Source organism: Macaca fascicularis, chromosome 5, assembly GCF_037993035.2.
Source record: "Macaca fascicularis isolate 582-1 chromosome 5, T2T-MFA8v1.1".
In the NCBI taxonomy this organism is placed as follows: domain Eukaryota; kingdom Metazoa; phylum Chordata; class Mammalia; order Primates; family Cercopithecidae; genus Macaca; species Macaca fascicularis.
In genome coordinates this window covers 114,477,466-114,495,066 of record NC_088379.1, presented here as the reverse complement: position 1 = coordinate 114,495,066, position 17,601 = coordinate 114,477,466, and the positions used below count along the sequence as shown (strand labels likewise).

The following is a 17,601-nucleotide window of genomic DNA, read 5'->3' as shown; positions in this document are numbered from 1 at the left end:
ATAGTGATGAACAATTCTTTATGAATTATATTCCTTTTCCTATCATTGCAAACGCTTCCATACTGATAATTTTTTATGTGACTTATATCTACTTGTGCCATGAGTGTTGTTAAACACACTAAATTTGTTAATGAACTAAATTTTAATTAGAGGCACTAGCCATACCATTTTATAGATACATTAGTTTTTGGTTTTTGCATTTGTACGTCATTTTAGCAATAAATTAGAGGACATGCAGTGAATCTGTTTAGATTCATACTTTCATTTGAGTCTGAAACAGGAAACACATGCTAGCAGTTTATTATCTGAGCATTTGGATATCGATGCCTATACAGTCAGATTTTAGACCACAGATGTAGCTAGCAAGTAAATGTGGATTCTATATTAGGGTAAATCTTAAAGATCATGACTCTGCCTTTGTCTAGCAGTAGCTGATGTTGTAGATAAACATATGAATAGAAAAATAAAATTTACCTCATTAGCAGAAAAGGGAAGAGAGAATAAATCCCTTCTTGTATTTTGGAACCTTAAGATATAGTAAAATAATATTTCCACCTTCTTGAAGTCATGGAGAGGATAATTACTTCATTTTAAACACTTAGGATGAACATAATTTTTGAGGAGGCCTTTCACATTCTTTTAACATTTCTCTAATTTAAAAACAGATTTTTCTCTTAAAACTAAGAGTCTAAGCAATGACTCATTAGGCCCAGTTTTAAGTAAAGTTGAGACTCTTTCAAAGAACCTAGCAGAACTCTGCAAATTTTACTATTTATTTTCTAAGATTTCCTATCAGTTCTTTATTTGAGAAATTTGGAATTAGCGATACAGAGATCCATGGTCTGCTTTGGTTTGAAAAAGCAACTGTTCTTCTCAGACAATCTAATTTTAGGTCCTTTAGTTTTTCAAATTTAAAGTCTAAGTTTTTACTGCTCTCCAAATCCCTGATTTGCTAAAAAGTCTGTAAGACAGTTGTGTCTCTAAAAAATAAACCAAAACAAACCTGCTATAATCTTGTATAGTTTTCACTGTTTTCAGAGGGGAATATTCAAATAGATTTTCAATTACTTAATAAAATGTTGCCTTATCATAATGATTACTTAGAAATACAGTTTAGATTCATTCTGGAAGTTTATAGATTTACACATGGGAACACTGGATTTCCTTTGCATTGCATTAAAAACCAGTTTTAAACTATATTGAGAGAAGGGGCAGAATCCTGAAAAGCTTACAGTTCTCCTGAATGAATATGTGCCCTAAAGTAAGCATCATCTTTTTCATTAATATTTAGGCCAGATTCTACCCTTTGACACAATCCCACTTTCCCACAATATTATGACTTCCTTTGTCTAATATCGGGATTTGGCAATACTTAGCCCAATGTTGATTTAAAAGTAAAGTATGTCCATGCTTGCTGCTGATGTAGATTAGAGAAATAAACTGAACTGAGTACCGAATTGCTTCAAGAGATCTTCCACGGCATTTTCCTCTCCATTGCAGAACAATGCTGGGGGTTCATTGGCACTTAGGCTCCTGTGTCAGAGACACCCCAGAAAAGTACAGAATATTGTGACACAGCAAAAAACTCATCAGTTAGCTTTCCACTGTGTAGTCTTTTTCAGCATGACAGTTTGAGATCTAGAGTTATGTTCATAATGTAGGAATAATTCATTGGATTTTCTTTCTTTTATAGCCTCAAGAGTTTACTATGTGATTGATGTGTGAGTTGGAGTGTATATATGTGCTTGTAGAGTGATTGTGTAGATTTATAAAATAAGTATTGTGTTTCATCACCTAATTCTTTCCTTCCTAATTTTCCCACATCTTTTTAAAATAAATATTTTAATTTTAAAGGAGTAAAATTACTTGATCTCCTATCAGAAGGGCCCCTCACAGTTAAACTCTCTAGAAATATATAGAGCACTCTAGCAGGGACATGAGGTGAAGGCTGAGTCCTGATTTTGAGGTTCTCCTGTAATGGAGAGTGAAAGGTGAAAGGAAGGGGAAAAAAGCAAAAGTCTAAACCTGAAGGTTAAGCTTTACACAGATATGTTACACTTTTGATTTATTTTGATATCCCCTTTGAATGGGATAATGAACCAAATCCTAATTATGACCAAGATCTGACCCCAAATTTTGGGCTGTGCATCCCCAAATTGAGTTCTTGAGAGAAGCCCCTGAGCCAAGGAATAGGCAAGAATGGAGAAGTTAACTGAAAAGCTATTGCCTAGTTCAGGAGTGTCCAATCTTTTGTCTTCCCTGGTTCACATTGGAAGAAGAACTGTCTAGGGCCACACATAAAATACATTAACACTAACAACAGCTGATGAACTAAAAAAAAAAAATCACACAAAAAATCTCATAACGCTTTAAGAAAGTTTATGAATTTGTGTTGGGCCACATTCAAAGCCATCCTGGGCTGCATGTGGCCTGTGGGCTGTGGGTTGGACACACTTATCCTAGTTAGAAGATAACCTTTTATGGTATAAAGACAGAGGATTTATATAGGAAAAAAATGTCTTCCTAAAAATGTTAGGCGGTGTTCCACAAAGGGTAACATTACATGTATTATAATCTTTCATCATATCAACTAATAAACATAAACTTGGAAAGGTCAAATTATGAAATATGAAAACTAAGAGAAATAAGAATTTCTAAAGTATCTGTTCACTAAAAAATATATTTATTACTTAATACACATACATAGTACACATATGATGTAGAGAAAAGTTAAATGCTCAATCTCTGTAAGTAGTCAATCTACATTATAAAATATTCCATAATGTCTTACACATCTTTTTCTTGATTAAATATATGGGTGTGTGTCTATGTATGCATGCATGTTTAAATAATATCTTTCTTTAAAGTAGTCATTCAATCCTTTCATTTGGTGGGAGGGAAAGATATGACAAGAACACCTGTTGGACAATAATGTTACAACCTACATATTTCCACAAATGTTTCAGATGGAATGTCTTCAAAAATGAGTTTTGGGGGACTTTTCTGAAACCATACAAAGCTATAGATTTGCCATCAATATGTTTACTTCTATTAGTTGTATATTCTATTGCAATTTACTGTTTTCAAGGGCCTTATACTTTTTTAATATAAAAGAATTTTCAGCAAAAAATATATACAAACTCTTTTCACTGGATCCTCTTAAACTCATTGATGGAAAGGTAAAAGAGAAAGCAAAAGAAGATCAAATATATAATGTTATATCTGTGTGAAATTTAACTACTTGGACATTCTTTGAATGGAATAACAAGTTCTTAATAATCAGCCTTTCTCCTCTGGCTTAATCTCATTTTAGTCTTATTGTTCATAATGCAAACCTTCATTTATATAGTTTCAGACAGAATCATTTTTCTTTTGCATTCCTGAAGTAACTTTGACCTAAATCATCAAGAAAACCATTGTCCTTTTTTGGTCTAATCACACAGCTTAACAAGCAGTCTCAGACATCACTTTGTGATAATACTAGAACAAACTATGCTGTTTCATAATTTGAAAGTAATAATACTTTCTGGTTGGACTTAGTGGATGTACTTTGAAATGCGGATTGTTAAAGCATTTAGATGAAAGGAAATGCTTTATTTTGTCACTTAACTGTTAATTTAATGCTCCTCTGTCTTTTAGTTGTCATCCCACTAACTGGCCATCATGAAATAGTATCACCCTTTTGCCTTCAAATGTTATTTCCACAAAAAAATAGTCACTTCAATCCAACAGAGGGGACTTTCATTTTCTCCTGAGATTCCTTTATACTTCTTTAGTAGAATTCAGGAGATTTTCTAAGCAATGGAACCTCTTGTTATCATTCTTTGGGCTTAAAATAATGTAGACAACTCTGTGAAAATGAGAAGGTTAAGCTTGACTCCAACATGCTCACCCAAAATGTACTACTTAATCTCAAACCTGTATTCAGCAACAGCTGCATAGTACCATTAGCCCTAAGCTGCTAAGCAGGGTTGCTCAGACTCAACAATTGTCAGAAATACAGACTGGAGTTAGGTTTAATCTTAAGTATTCATTTTTCTTCTCATCGTTCAGGAATGAAAAGGAAAGCTTACTATACTTTTTAAGTGAGCAAGACTTTTAATGAATATTGTTTTGATGTGACCATCTGTTCATACAGCCAACTCTTGATTATCTAAGGTGAGGGAATACTGCGATAGGATGCATTGTTGAAATGCACACATTATCTTCATTTGGGCAAATAGATTGAGCCTCCCCAACAAATCATTTAATGAAGAAATAATGAAATATGGGAGTTTCTTCTCTTTTGACTCCTCTTTCTCGCCATCTGACAGTGATACCAATGTGCAGTGAACTCAAAGGAAGAGAGAAAATCCCAAAAAATTTGTGAAGTGGTCAACCCATTTCTAAATCAAGAGTTGACTGAATTGTATAATCTCACAAAACTTTTTGAAAGTAGACGGTTTTTTAATTTATCTTCGCAGAAAGTGTTGAGCTAGGAACATTTGCCATGTTTTTCTCCAGATATTGTGACTGAGTGAAGATCATTCTATAATGCTATATGATTTTCCTATGTAGGGTGAACCAGGGCTTCCTGGGCTTCCTGGACTTCCGGGGATAAAGGTAAATACTGCACGGACAGTCTTGGCTTCACAGAACTGTAATTATGAGATTCACCCAAATTGGAAAAAAATAGGGAAAAATGAAAAATTAAAAAAAAATGCTGTTCTCTAAGTACTCTCCAGCCATCTCAACTAACTAAATTTTTAAATTAAAAATTAAGCACAGATACCTCAAGTTTGCCATGGCGAAATGGATTGTTTATTTCTCCATTTAACTTACTATTGCCCCTTAAATAAATGTAAATGTCACTTCATTTGAAGTCACAGGAATTCTTTAAAGTCTAAAATGTCTCTTTACCTTCACATTTTAATTTTATTCTTAAGACTCTATCAGATTTTGATCAGAATTAGAGTCTTAACATCCCCATAAATCTAACATTTAGGCAGCTGTTTTTGTGATTCACTCATTATAATAATCCCTTTAAAACATTTATCTTCTACTTCCTCTCAATAATTATCACTGCAAAGTACAAATCATATTACTAAAATATTTTGACCCAACACATACACTGTCCCCATAAACTTTCTAAATATCTTTTGAAATAATTGTTTAAAGTTTAGTTTGAAAACATTTGTTTTAAATGGGTGTAAACCACTTAAAAATGTTAAAAGCATTTTTAAAAAGTGCTTGAAATTGTTTACATGGTAACTGACAAGGCTTAAAGTTCTACTGCCTCAGATATAGTTGCTCCTTTAAAATCAGCTTCTTATTTTAAAACTTTTAAGATATATTCTAGAACTACTTAATAGGGGTTAACATAATGCAAATACATTTTCCTTTTGTTGTTCTCATCTTACAAAGTTTTGAATCAATCTCTGTTGTACATTAGTCCATTCTAAAGTTAGTATTCCTAGACTAGGCATGGTGGCACATGTAATCCCAACACTTTGGGAGGCCGAGGCGGGCGGATTACTTGGGTCGGGAGTTTGAAATCAGCCTGGCCGACATGGTAAAATGCTGTCTTTCTGAAAAATACAAAAAAAATTAGCCAGGTGTGATCTTAGCTACTCAGGAGGCTGAGGCAGGAGGATCTCTTGAACCCAGGAGGTGCAGCTTGCAGTGAGCTGAGATCACGCACTGCACTCCAGCCTGGGCAACAGAGTGGGATTCCATCTCTAAAAAAGGAAAATAAAGTTAGCATGCCTACTTCTAGTGTGAGAGTTGTGTATAGTGTTTTATGAAGGTTCTGCTTTGAGTGTGAGTTATGTGAAATAATATGATTTTAGGATAGATATATTATTGAGTTCCCAGAGGTCATATGATATATATAATATTTTATGAGTATATTTGGTATAATTGATAGACATGAAAGCTATGTCTTCTTGGTTGGCATTCAGCAATTTTAGTTCTATCTTTTTGTTTGATGTTTCTAGATTAGTATCATAAAAGTTCAGATATGTCCTTTTAATAGATTTTTAGTCTTTGGATTCTTTGGTGAAAAAGTAACACTCTATGACAGCAGTTTACTAAAGAGTTGAAGTCACTTCCTTATCATTTGATATTTAGCAAAAATAACTTCACAAATTAATAGGTGGTTTCATATTATAGAGTTAAATTATGGCATTCCGTAGTAACATACACACACACACACACACACACACACACACACAAAGATGGCTTTTTACAAATAGGAAAGTCATAAAAATTGTAAAACTATTTGTTTAAAGTGATAAGAAAGTGATACTCAGCATTAATCAAAAATAACCTTGTAGCATTATAAATAAAGGGGAAGGCATTTAAAAGGAGGGGCATTAGGAAGGGCTGAAGCAGTTTGTAGGTGATCGGGTTATCAGCTTCTCTCACAGGAACCTCTGTACTTTGAAATCCAGTTGTCCCTTCTCCTGAGCTTGAAGCACTTTCTTGGAGAGAGAGAGTACTTGAGAATGTGAAATTCATTATTTCCCTCCGAAGGAAAAAAAAAAAAAAGCAATTTTGATTATACTATTTATCATCTTACTTTAGTCTTATATCCTCCATCACAAAAATATCCCACTGGATCCTCGGAATTTGCCTAGTCATCTGTGGACTAGTCAGAATGTTTTGAGCTTTTTGAAGTTGAGAGGGGTGTTAAACGATTTGCCACCTCTAGCAAACGCTTTTATTCCTCGGGTCATAGGAAATGGCCAGATGGAGTTTGTCGAGGCCAGGTAGCTCTGATATTTTCTTTTGTTTTTCTCTCATTGACTGCTGACTATAGTGAAAAGAAGCTATTAATTGACAAAAACTCTTTTCATCAATCACTAGAGATACTCATCTACATAATTACCAAGTACTGTTGGGTAACTATCTGGTATTTGATTTAAATCTTAGGCTCTGTTTTTGGTTAATAAGCTTTGTCTTCTCTAATCAGGATGTGGGAGATACGCTTTCCTTATAATGTAGTCAGTGCTCACTATAAATTAGTAATTTTGAAAAGGAGACAATTTAAAGATACATCACAACTATTGGTCATTGGATATTTATAAATGTAGAGTTAAAGGCTTATAATTTTATGACATAGTTTTCTTAACTTAAAATGTTCTTTTTTCCTTTAATTTACATTTCTTCTATTAGGTAGCCACCACAGGACAGTTAACTATGATTTCATAGTTTGAACGAGTAACAGGATTTAAAAGATGAAACCACCATGTATGGATATAGAATGTGTGGTAGCAAGCACTTTACTCATAATCTTCCTAGACCTGTGTGTTTGTTTATGCTTTGGAAATACTTCCTGTTGCTATTCATCTCCTTCTTATCTGTTGGTGCTACAGAGAGCATGTGAATGCCATCCGTTATTTCCAAGACTTTGAGGAAACCAGCCATGACATACCAGGGAAGCTTTGATTCACCACCTGTTGCTCTCGGGGAATGGTGGGAAACTTAATGAGCATCCACATGCCTTCCACAGCTCTCAGGAAATGAGCAAAGTGCCTAAATACAGACAGCAGACTCATCTATCTATCACCTCAGGGTCCCACTCAGAGAAAAGGGCTAATACCTTAGGCATACATAGTAAAAGTCACTAAGAACAGGCATAACTTAATTTCGAGCTACCCTTAAGCTTCCTGCAGAAGTATCCAAAAGTCCTCTTACCATATGGAAGATATTTGGAATTCCTATTTCGTGCATTCATGGTTCATATAGTGTCACGATGTTCAACTGGGAAAATTAAATTATATACAATGTACCATGCAGACATTGATCTTCTGGAATAAGATTTGAGCCCAGAAAATTAGTTTCTGAAACAAGCCTTCACATATTTTTAATGAGTAAAATTATTGTAACCAGCTTTTCTGGTACTACATAAAAGAGTAAGATTCTAAGTTCCTATTTTCTCCTTGCTCTCTACACTTATTTTGAAAAACGTAAGTACATTACTTACCCCCTTTTTATGGTTATGTTACCCTAGCAGTAAGCAGGATAGAGCAGACTTCAGAACAGACCACCGATGTGCAGATCCTTGTCCACCCCTTGCCAATAACATAATGTGGGCCAACTTCTATCATCTCTCTGTACTTCAGTTTCCTCATAAAATGGGACTCATGGACCATAACTCAGAGGGTTGTTGTGAAAATTAAATGCACTAATACATGTAAAGTTCTTAAAATATTGCCAAGCATGTAGTATGCTGTAGCAGTTTGGGTTATTGTTATCTCTTTCTTTCAGGGCAGCTCAAAATATTGGAAACATTGGTTACACACATGTTCTATACAGTCTTTCCTCATGTAATTTTAACCTATAGGATATAAAGCCATGTATATTCTGTAGGTTAGTAAATGTAAATTCTGAAAACTCCTTTGCAGTCACCAGTGGATGTTACTTTAAGAGAAGTCAGGATCACCTGCTTTTTCTCCAAACATGACATCACACTATACACCTTTCCTATAACCCAAATGTATCCCAGGAACAAAGGATGAAGAACCACAGTGTTGTGGGCATAGGACATGGCACTTTCAATGTTCTCCTTCCTGGTTCTCTTCACAGGAAAAGTAAAAGCAAACCTTGACTTGTAATGATGGAAATTCTCCAGGCCCCAGTCAATGTTATCTAACCCAAGACATTTTTCAGAAATATAGATCTTCAGGCTGGGCGCAATGGCTCACGCCTGTAATCCCAACACTTTGGGAGGCCGAGGCGGGTGGATCACCTGAGGTCAGGAGTTCGAGACCAGCCTGACCAACAAGTTGAAACCCCATCTCTAGTAAAAATACAAAAATTAGCCGGTCGTGGTGGCAGGTACCTGTGGTCCCAGCTACTCAGGAGGCTGAGACAAGAGAATTGCTTGAGCCCAGGAGGCACAGGTTGCAGTGAGCCGAGATTGTGCCACTGCACTCCAGCCTGGGCAACAGAGCAAGACTCCATCTCAAATAATAATAATAATAATAAATAAATATAGATTTTCAGCACTTGCTTTTCCTTCTTTCAACGTGTACCACCAGGCCAGGCACAGTGGCTCACGCCCATAATCCCAGCACTTAGGAGGCCGAGGTGGGTGGATCAGTTAAGGTCAGGAGTTCGAGACCAGCCTAGCCAACATGGTGAAACCCCATCTCTACCAAAAATACAAAAATTAGCCAAGTGTTGTAGCACATGCCTGTAGTCCCAGTTACTTGGGAGGCTGAGGCAGGAGAATCACTTGAACCTGGGAGGTGGAGGCTGCAGTGAGCCAGGATCGTGCCACTGCACTCCTGCCTGGGCAACAGAGCAAAACTCCATCTCAAAAAGAAAGAAAAAAAAAACGTATACCACCAGTTTATTTCACCATATTCAGAAAGCAAAAAAGGTGGGGGGGCAGGAGGGAATGTGGAGCAAGGGAGATGTAATGCCGTAAAAATTATATGAAATCATTTTATTGGCAAATACATTTTCACAGTACTAGCATGCTTCAAAGCTTGATATTTTTGTTCTGGCTTCCACGTTAGTGAAAATTTGACATTAAGATCAAGAACTTGGGGACTAGGAGGGTATGAGACAGTAACTAACTCTTTATATCCCAGCATATGAAATAATTCTTGCCACTAAATTATATGAAGACTAGCTTTTACAGGTGGCAGAAGCATTTACTCTGGCATTCTTAGGATTAAGTACAGTGCTCGGTAATCTAATAGAAGCTTATCTTCTAAATCCACCAGAGATGAGGTTCCTTCTTCAAAAACATCAAATCACATTTTAAAAATAGCAGAGAAAAACTTCTGGAAGCAACATAGGATGTGAAATGAATTCCTAAAAGAGAAAAAGAAAATGGAGTACTGGTTAAATGAATAACATTGTGTTATCGTTACATATAATTATTTCCTGCCTGCACAAAGTTCACCTGAAAAGTTGAATAATTGGAGAGTCCAATTTGGAAACTCAAATAACCAGAAATCAGAGATTTTTAGCAGCCAGAATGAAGCCGCAAATAAATACAAGGAATATGCTTTCATGATGTAATCCGGTTAAGAAAAAAAAATCACAAAGGTATGTTTTCTGGATTTTAAATAAACCTGCTATTATAGTTCATTTTAATCAGTGCCACCAAGATGTTTTAATTTACACTAAAATTTGATACTTAAGGGAAATAAATGTTTTGGGGGCAGACTCTACTTTCTCATTCTTTTTCCCCTCAATAATTTTACATATCAATCATTACCAAAACTGGCTGCCTGATGGTTCTTATTATAACAAATGTTCTTACTGTAATCCTCAAAAGCAGGTATCATGCTGCCTTGAATTCTAATTAACCTTTAAGCAAGAAGAATATTGTATGGCTAATGCATTCAGTGTCAAGACACGTTAATCAAAATTGTTGGTGATGCTTTTAGCACCCAGGCAGATCAGCACATATTTTTCAAGTCCTGCTATACTATTTATTGGGCAATGAAAACTGGATCTTCTCGGGGGTAATAAATATCATGGAAAAAAGTACTTGCTTTAACCTGGTATACTAGAAGGTTTTTTTTAGAGGGGTTAAAAAGTGATTTTTTTTACTCCTTTAATTGACAATGACTTATAAAAATAAAACAAATGGTAAAATGAAAAACCAGAGATTTTTCTATGGGCAACAGCTAATCAGTCAGGACATTCTGGCCACCATTCCATTTAGCAGACGGTAAATTCTGGAAGTTTATAGGGAAACACCTGATGAGTCATTTCTGTACGAAGGAAGCTGTCCCCTCCTTTCTTACATTGACTAATAATCCCATCTAAGTATTTGTTGATTCTTCTCATCATTATGTAACTTTGGCAAAAGAGTGTTAAGTGAACTGTCCCAATAACCATTTTAGAAGATAAAATAAGGTCACCTGAAATACTTTTTTGCTACATAGTAAATGTGGGTTTGAAGAACAGTCAGTCATGATTTTATTATTGAATCCTAAGACTTAATGAGACCTTTGGTAGTCATTGTTAGATTTCAGAAATGTCATGTTCCTAAGGAATTTTCCAGCTTTGCCTTGCCTTTCTGTAAAATAGAAGGCCAATATTTGTTTGTTTCCCTTGTGGTTGCTAGAGATGGTAGTTGTTCGTATGGTTTTATTTATTTGTTAGTTTTTTTGCCTTTTGGCCAGAAGACAGTATTTAAGCTGCTATCTCATTAGACTATTTGAATTTTTAAAAAGTAATAGCAAAGGAGTTGAGGAGAAGGGGCATCAGTCAAAAATCTTACCTTAAAGGTATCTATCTTATATAGAATGAATAGGACCTACTTTCCTATAGCTAAATCTTTTGTAGTTTACGTCATTTCTGTGTGTACATATAGCCAGTTCATGGACACAAGAGGAAAGGAGAGAGAGAGAGGTTTAATGCTCATACCCTAATCGACTATGGAACTTTTTGTTCCTTGCAAAAATAGGATCCTTTTTCAAATATAGTGCACGTTAGGTACTGTGGCTGATAGTCACTGAGCTTATACTACAAGATTGAAGTTATGACTGCCTAAATGGAAAGATCAGTGTGAGACAATGAAGCCCTCCACAGTTGGTCATATGAAGATCCACCTCTGATTTCAGCTAAAGTTATTCTCCACAGACTTGCTTCTGTATCATTATGTGCCCTGGCTGTTTAAATCTTTTGTTCAAATTAGCAACCTGTGTCAGATTTTCAGCTTGCGGCTGCTCCCAGCAGTTTACTGTCAGGCCTACATTGTGTTTTATCCTGAATTAATAGCATTTCTTCTTTCCTAACTGAACCCCAGGTTGTTGCCAAAACCACAGCTATTCTATTATTCATCTTTTCTACCGGGTCAACAAAGGGAAATGTGCTGTAGTCTTAGCTTTGAGACCTGGTTTTTTAACTCATTGATGGTGAGCTATTAATTAATGTTAAGAATAACCAAAGGATAAAATGCATGAAACAATTCAGGAAGAAATCAGATGCAATATCCAGGAGAAGACTAGAAAATTAGACCAAATTTGTCTTCATTTTGGAATTTGAAGCTGCATTAGTCCTATGCTATAATAACACTAACAGGGCTGAGATATCCATATTGCGGACATCCCATTCAGTCACTGGTTAGCATGTGGCTTGGGGAACAGAATAGGATGCCAGCTATTACGTGTTAGTAATTACAATTTTGGATTGCCCTAAGCGTTCTGATAAATAATGTTATATATATTTTATCCCCAGGTTTTGATTAAATCATAGTTCTATACTTATTTTAAGGGTTAGATAATACATCGTTTAGATTGTTCTGTTTGTTCCAAGAGTAGATCTAGTTGGAGATTTCCAGGACACATAAAAACAAAACAAAACAATACAGAAAACAACAAAAACAAAGAGAACAGATTAAATCTGGATTTAATTTTTATGGTAATGGAGAAAGGAGGAGAACATTTTAAAACGCCTGTTCCTCTCCATTATTTCTCCTCTTGTCTTCCTCTCTCTCTCTCCTTCCCTCCCTCCCTGAATTCCTCACTACTCCTTCTCCTCATCCTTGTCTTCCTTCTTTTTACTATTCCCTCTCACCTTAGTTAGGCACTAACTTTATATATATATATATATATATAAAATATATATATATATAAAATATATATATAATATACACACACACATATATACTTTAAGTTCTAGGGTACATGTGCACACCGTGCAGGTTTGATACATAGGTATACATGTGCCATGTTGGTTTGCTGCACCCATCAACTCACCATTTACATTAGGTATTTCTCCTAATGCTATCCCTCCCCCAGCCCTCCACCCCCCGACAGGTCCCAGTGTGTGATGTTTTCCGCCCTGTGTCCAAGTGATCTCATTGTTCAACTCCCACCTATGAGTGAGAACATGCACTGTTTGGTTTTCTGTCCTTGTGATAGTTTGCTCAGAATGATGGTTTCCAGCTTCATCCATGTCCTTGCAAAGGATGTGAACTCATCCTTTTTTATGGCTGCATAGTATTCCATGGTGTATATGTGCCTCATTTTCTTAATCTAGTCTATCTTTGATGGGCATTTGGGTTGGTTCCAAGTCTTTGCTATTGTGAATAGTGCCACAACAAACCTACGTGTGCATGTGCCTTTATAGTAACATGATTTATAATCCTTTGGGTGTATACCCAGTAATGGGATTGCTGGGTCAAATGGTATTTCTAGTTCTAGATCCTTGAGGAATTGCCACACTGTCTTCCACAATGGTCAAACCAAGTTACACTCCCATCAACAGCGTAAAAGTGTTCCTATTTCTCCACATCCTTTTCAGCGTCTGTTGTTTCCTGACTTTTTAATGATTGCCATTCTAACTGGTGTGAGATGGTATCTCGTTGTGATTTTGATTGGCATTTCTCTGATGACTGGTGATGATGAGCATTTTTTCATGTGTCTGTTGGCTGCATAGACGTCTTCTTTTGAGAAGTGTCTGTTCATATCCTTTGCCCACTTTTTGATGGGGTTGTTTGCTTTTTTCTTGTAAATTTGTTTGAGTTCTTTGTAGATTCTGGATATTAGCCCTTTGTCAGATGGGTGGATTGCAAAAATTTTCTCCCATTCTATAGGTTGCATGTTCACTCTGATGGTAGTTTGCTTTGCTATGCAGAAGCTCTTTAGTTTAATTAGATCCCGTTTGTCTATTTTGCCTTTTGTTGCCATTGCTTTTGGTGTTTTAGTCATGAAGTCCTTGCCTATGAGTTAGGCACTAACTTTGCAAGCAGCAATGGTCTCAGATCTGTCTCTTGGTTGCCTTCACACATTCCCTTCCACACACTGTCTATCCTCAGCACCAATGTGAGGAATCCCAGTTGACTTTGTCATCTTGTTCTCACTGATAACAAAAGTAAAAACCTAACATGCTGTCTAACTTGAGATAGTGAGTGAACAGATGGAGATGGAGAATGTGGAATATCTATGAAATGAGAGAAGAAATATGTATAATACCTGAGGAAAAAAACAGATTAAAGTAACTCTGAAATAACTGGTGCTCTACCCAACTTATTCTTATGCTATTCATTGGCATCCTGATAAATGCAACAAGCCAGAGGTTTAAGTCTTTGTCTTTTCCCTATTTTTCTTAGACATTTTTGTTATTTTCTTTAAAATGCATTGACAGAACATTAACTTTAAATACTTTCAGAAAATGTCCTACTTTATTGTTTTTACTTCAATGGTAGAGCTATTTTACTTGTAGTCTGCCTGTTTAAATCCACATTTCCCTGATAATGGGAGTAGGACATGCCCTTTTCAAAGGATCTCTGCTTTATGTTCTCATGTTATTTCTAAAATGGTCCATTTTGAAATTATGATTTGGATTTTCTAATTTAGGTAATTGCCCAGTAAAAAAGAAAAATGAAAAAAAAAAACCCTCTGGATTTATTTTTTTCCTTCATTAAAAGTAATGTAAGTACTTAATTCTATTATAGTTCCAGTTTGCTCCCTCACTTTGTCTACTCAGACAAATACGTGTGGATTATTTTCAATTTACTACTCTCCTATGTCCCATTGATTAAGGGAGATTAAATATGTAAAACAGCTGTGATAATTATTATACATTCCAACATAAAGTTATTTCTCCTGTTTGTTGCCCTGAAAACTGATGTAAGCTCGTTTTTGTGAAGTCTGATTGACTCCAAAGATGATTTCCCAAAAGTCCTTTGCCTTTGAATCGTACTTCAGCTGCTTCCTCCTGCCTTCTTCCCCAACCTGGTCTCTTTCCTCTACCCTGGTTAACAAAAATTGTGACTAATTGGGACTATAGTGTAGTAGTCATTTGCTTATTTTTTTATTACAAGAAAATATTTCTATAAACTTTGATCGTCATTGCCTTTCGCCTAGACATTTTAGGAGATTCTAGAACCTTTAAACCGCATATCAATTCTTTTCAAAAAGATGGGGTTTTTTTTGTTTTTTTTTTTTTTAAGATTACATTCATTTAGGGAAATTGATAGGTAGGAACATTTTCTTCTGTCCCTCTTTGAAGGAAGAAAACTCATTCTTCGTAAACTTGTCATTTCTCTATCTTACACAGTTCTGATGTGTTTTAAACATCTTTTGGTTTTGCAATCTCAACTGCTCTGGCAGATGGATATTGTCTCATAAACTAATGACATATTCAACTGAGAAAAGTTAGGGTTTCTTCTTGAAAGAAGTTGAAGTACTATTGAGTATAACCCTAGGCAGGTTAAAAGGTGACAAGAAGGCACCTTGTGTATTACCAATTAGGTTGCAGAGATGTTGTAACACTACTACTGCTGCTGCTGCTGCTGCTACTGCCCCTGCTGCTGCTGCCGCTGCTGCTGCTGCTGCTGCTGCTACTACTACTACTACTACTACTACTACTACTACTACTACTACTACTAGACAGCTAACGTTTGTAAGCCTGTAAGATAAGGGAAACAATAATAACAAGCATTTATTGCACGCTGACTTCATTCTAGGGAGAGGCTAAGTGCTTTGCTTGCAGTTTTGCATGGTAAGTCTTAACTAAGCCATACCTTAACAAAGCCAGAATCCTCTATTAAGACTCCAGCTTGAAAAGTCAGTCTTTAATAAAATTCTGCATTTTTGTTCTAGCAGTTCTTGAACTTTTTGGTCTCAGAATCCCTTTACATTCTTAAAAATTAGAATTGAAAGAGCTTTTGTTTGTGTAGTATATGTATAGTGTTATTTCTGCATTAGAAATTAAAGCTGCCTGGGGGCAGTGGCTCACACCTGTAATCCCAGTGCTTTGGGAGGCAAAGGCAGGAGGATTGCTTGAGGCCAAGAGTTCGAGATCAGCCTGGGCAACATAGCGAGACCTAGTCTCTACAAAAAAATTTAAAAATTAGCCAGGCGTGGTGGTGCACAGCTATAGTCCAAGCTACTCAGGAGGCTGAGGTGGGAGGATCCTTTGAGCCCAGGGGATAAGCCTGCAGTGAGCCATGATCATACCACTGAACTTCAGACTGGGCACAGAGTGAGACCCTGTCTCAAAAATGAAAACAAAAGAAAAAAAAGAAGTTAAAACTGAAAAAGTTCTAAAAATCCATTACATGTTAATCAAATAGCATGTTTTATGAAATATAACTGGTTTTTAAGACAAGATTTTTAAAAAGAGCAAGAAGAATGACATTTTGAGAGATATATGCATGTGTGTATATATGTGTGTGTGTGTGTATATATGTATATGTGTGTGTGTATGTGTGTGTATATTTATATATAGCAAATCTGATGCCTGACTTAATAGAAGGCAACTGGATTCTCATATCTGCTTATGCATTCAATCTGTTGTTTTGATTGAAGTATATGAAGAAAAACTGGCCTCATGCAGATACGTAATTGGACAGGGGAAGGTTAGCCTATTCAAATAATTGTTGGTATTTTTCTTTGCTACTATCCTAAACCCCACAAGTAGTTTCTTAAAGGTTAGGTGCAATGTGGAATCTGGAACCATATAATAAACCTTTCTTTTTTGTTTTGTTTGTTTGAGATAGAGTCTCCCTCTGTTGCCTGAACTGGAGTGCAGTGGCGCAATCTCAGCTCACTGTAGCCTCTGCCTCCCGGGTTCAAGTGGTTCTCCCGCCTCAGCTTCCCGAGTAGCTGGAATTACAGGTGCAGGCCACCGTGCCCGGCTAGTTTTTGTATTTTTAGTAGAGACAGGGTTTCACCATGTTGGCCAGGCTAGTCTCAATCTCCTGACCTCAAGTGATCCACCCGCCTCGGCCTCCCAAAGTGCTGGGATTACAAACATGAGCCACCACGTCTGGCCTATTGAACTTTTCATACTCCGTGCACTCATGAAGGAATGAAAGTAAAAAGGCAAATAATGTCTTTGTGTTATTGTATAGTTTGACCTTAAAGACTTTCTGAAAAGATCCAGAAATCTCCAGAGGTCCCCAGAGCACACTTTGAGAACCTCTGGTATAAGCTTAGGGAAGTAACAAATAGCCCAACTAGCTGAAGACCATGAGTCAACATATCCATGCCTTATTTACTGCAACAACTGTTTTTGAAGTCTAAGAGAGAAAAAAGAGACTAATAATTAACTCCTGCCCATCCAGCCAAGATATAGAGAAAATGGAGATAATGTTTCTAAAGGGATGCAGACCTCTGGAAGTAAATAGATGAAAACTGTGATCCTAAAATTAAGTATGTGGTTTTCTCCTTGAATAAATTGAAATAAGAAGTGTGTCAGAATGTACAGATACGGTAGATGCTTTCTTAAAGTGGCATGATCAGGTATAACGTATCATACTCAAAGCCTTTAAAATTAGCCAGTCAATATTAATTGTGCTAAAATCATTGAGATTGTCAAATGCAGTGCTAATTTTGTATCTAGAAATAAATTTTCCCCTGAATTTTTTGTTTAAAAGAACTATCAATGCTTTTAGCTAGCACATTAAAAAAAAAGAACTTTCTATACACTTACTAAAGGAAACAACATATCTTCTATTTTTTAAAAAAGGAAGAAAAAAACACTTTTACCTGGCAGCTGAGATCGCAAAGCCTTATTTTTTGTTTGTGAACTATGCACCTGCATGCTTCATCTGTTTATAAACTAAACACTAACCTGTATAAGAAATATGTTTTTGCAACATTTACTCTTTTTGCTTCTCTTTTATTTGTATACTTTAAT

General features: G+C 36.0%; 1 protein-coding gene across 2 annotated transcripts in view; it reads left to right on the top strand.

Moving 5' to 3' along the window:
• Window positions 1-17,601, top strand: part of COL25A1 (collagen type XXV alpha 1 chain) — a 506,241-nt gene that overhangs the window by 428,652 nt on the left and 59,988 nt on the right. For both annotated transcript variants that reach the window (XM_065545315.2, XM_045392741.3), the window contains exon 18: window positions 4,558-4,602. In XM_065545315.2, coding sequence (XP_065401387.1) covers window positions 4,558-4,602 — 45 coding nt within the window. The remainder of the gene's footprint in view (window positions 1-4,557; window positions 4,603-17,601) is intronic.